General features: G+C 36.3%; 1 protein-coding gene across 12 annotated transcripts in view; it reads left to right on the top strand.

The window, feature by feature from the left end:
* Positions 1–2,260, top strand: part of SNX14 (sorting nexin 14) — an 85,094-nt gene that overhangs the window by 15,409 nt on the left and 67,425 nt on the right. For 6 of the 12 annotated variants that reach the window (XR_008618408.1, XM_028494673.2, XM_055087634.1 and 3 more), the window contains exons 3-4: positions 1,508–1,584; positions 1,666–1,744. The exons of 1 other annotated variant lie outside the window; for it this stretch is intronic. Coding sequence is in view for 10 of the 11 variants with exons in the window: in XM_028494673.2 (XP_028350474.1) it covers positions 1,508–1,584; positions 1,666–1,744 (156 nt within the window). In the remaining variant the exon portion in view is untranslated. Of the gene's footprint in view, positions 1–1,507; positions 1,585–1,665; positions 1,745–2,260 lie in introns of those variants that run through there. 5 more of the 12 variants (XM_028494675.2, XM_007111435.4, XM_024116819.2 and 2 more) reach the window with 1 other exon arrangement.

Genomic DNA, 2,260 nt, shown 5'->3' on the forward strand with positions numbered 1-2,260 from the left:
CGCAGGCTCAGCGGCCATGGCTCACGGGCCCAGCCGCTCCGCGGCATGTGGGATCTTCCCGGACCGGGGCACGAACCCGTGTCCCCTGCATTGGCAGGCGGACTCTCAACCACTGCGCCACCAGGGAAGCCCCAGAACATTTTCAAAGTGAAATTTGCATATATGTTTATTTTTTAAGTATGTAGGTCTCCCAGGAGGAGCTATAGAAAGAAAATAAAAAATTCTCAGGAAATTGGGCTCCACAATTTTAGAGTGTCCTTTGACTGCATATTAACTATGAGGACAGTGAATTAAAACAGAGGTTTCCAAAGTTGGTTGTACAGTAGAATCACCTGAGGAATCTTTTAGAAAGTACAGACTCCTGGGCCCTACCACTAGATTTTGATTGACTAGTTCTGGGTTAGGGCCTTGTAATTAGGACCTGTTAAAAGCCTTCCAGATGATTCTGAGGCACAGACACAAACAGGGAACTAATTTTTCCCTAAATGTTTATTTGCTCAATAGAAACAAACCAGTATTATTTCTTTAACGAAAATAATTAGCTTTTCTGAACTTTGATAAAGGTGGTAGTGTATTGAGTCTGTCTCTGGTAGGCAAAGTCCCTAGTGTGTAGATCAGGATTGAGTGGGATATCTTGAAGTCTTCCTTGAAAATTTTCCAAGTTGATGTAGTCCCTCATCTCAGGTTGGTTGATATTTCTACTCAGAGGAAACACAGCTGAAAGTGATACCCTGTATTTGGTCAGGAACCTTACCAGGAGCCTTACTAGTTATCACGCGTCTTCTCCCTCATTGAATTCAAGGTTTTGGAGAAATAGAAAATAGTTTTTTCTTATACCTTTGCAGTAGAGTATCATTTTCAAATATAGATTGTTTTTTAGCTTTTCTGAACTTTGATAAAGGTGGTAGTGTATTGAGTCTGTCTCTGGTAGGCAAAGTCCCTAGTGTGTAGATCAGGATTGAGTGGGATATCTTGAAGTCTTCCTTGAAAATTTTCCAAGTTGATGTAGTCCCTCATCTCAGGTTGGTTGATATTTCTACTCAGAGGAAACACAGCTGAAAGTGATACCCTGTATTTGGTCAGGAACCTTACCAGGAGCCTTACTAGTTATCACGCGTCTTCTCCCTCATTGAATTCAAGGTTTTGGAGAAATAGAAAATAGTTTTTTCTTATACCTTTGCAGTAGAGTATCATTTTCAAATATAGATTTTTTTTTTTTTTTTTTTTTTTTAGTAAGTGAGTGTAACAATTGACTTCAATTTTAAGCTTGAAAATTTGGCTTAGTTATTGTAAAGCATTTCATTAGGTATTTTTTTCCTATTGGCAGTTTGGTATAGCCAAGTATTATTTATTATAAAGAATGGTTTCAGTGTTAAAGCAGATATTAGTTAAAAAAAATCATGTCCTTTGAATTCATACATTGATTAACAAACTTTTGGAAAGTTGATTCTCTTTAGTAAATATGATACATAAAGTAAAGACAAATCTCCCCATTTCCCTTTTTTAGCAGTTAGGACTTCAGGAATTATTTCCTCAAGGTCGTAGCTGTGCTGTTTGTGGTAAAGTGAAATGTAAACGACATAGGTACGTTAAACACTTTTAATTTGTTGATCCTTCCAGTTTCATTTTGGATTTCAAGCAGTTTAACTGTATGATTTTCTTTAGACCTGCCTTGCTACTTGAGAACTACCAGCCATGGCTAGACCTGAAAATTTCTTCCAAGGTTGATGCATCTCTCTCAGAGGTAACTGATTTAAATAAAATTGCTATGTATACCCAAGCAGAAAGTATTAAATACCTATGGGAAATTTAATCATGGAGCATTTTAATATATGCTGCCTAATCAATTCTTGGCTGGTAGTTGATTGTTATACAACTTGAATGGTAAACTAGAAATGTTTTTGGATCCCATGTCTAATTGAAATGGACATTTTAGCCAAAAAAAGTACTGTTTACCTAGTTATTGTTTACCTCTTATAAAAATTGTCATTTTTATTATAGGACAGTAGAAATAACCATTTTGTAATTCCAGAGGAGACCTGAGCTACAAGGAGCCAATGTGTATCTTACTGAATTGTGACCCCATTTTTGAAACTAACTTGAGCAGAGAGTCAGATACATTTCACTGTTTCTCCATAGTGTAGGAATAGAAAGCATGTTCTCTTATCTTTGTTCCAGTCACATTTTATATGTACCTTTTTGGTAACATATCATGTTTTAGTTATTTCTTTTTTTTTTTTTTTTTTTTTGCGATACGCGG

The sequence above is a fragment of the Physeter macrocephalus genome, chromosome 10 (genome assembly GCF_002837175.3).
Source record: "Physeter macrocephalus isolate SW-GA chromosome 10, ASM283717v5, whole genome shotgun sequence".
Taxonomy (NCBI): Eukaryota; Metazoa; Chordata; class Mammalia; order Artiodactyla; family Physeteridae; genus Physeter; species Physeter macrocephalus.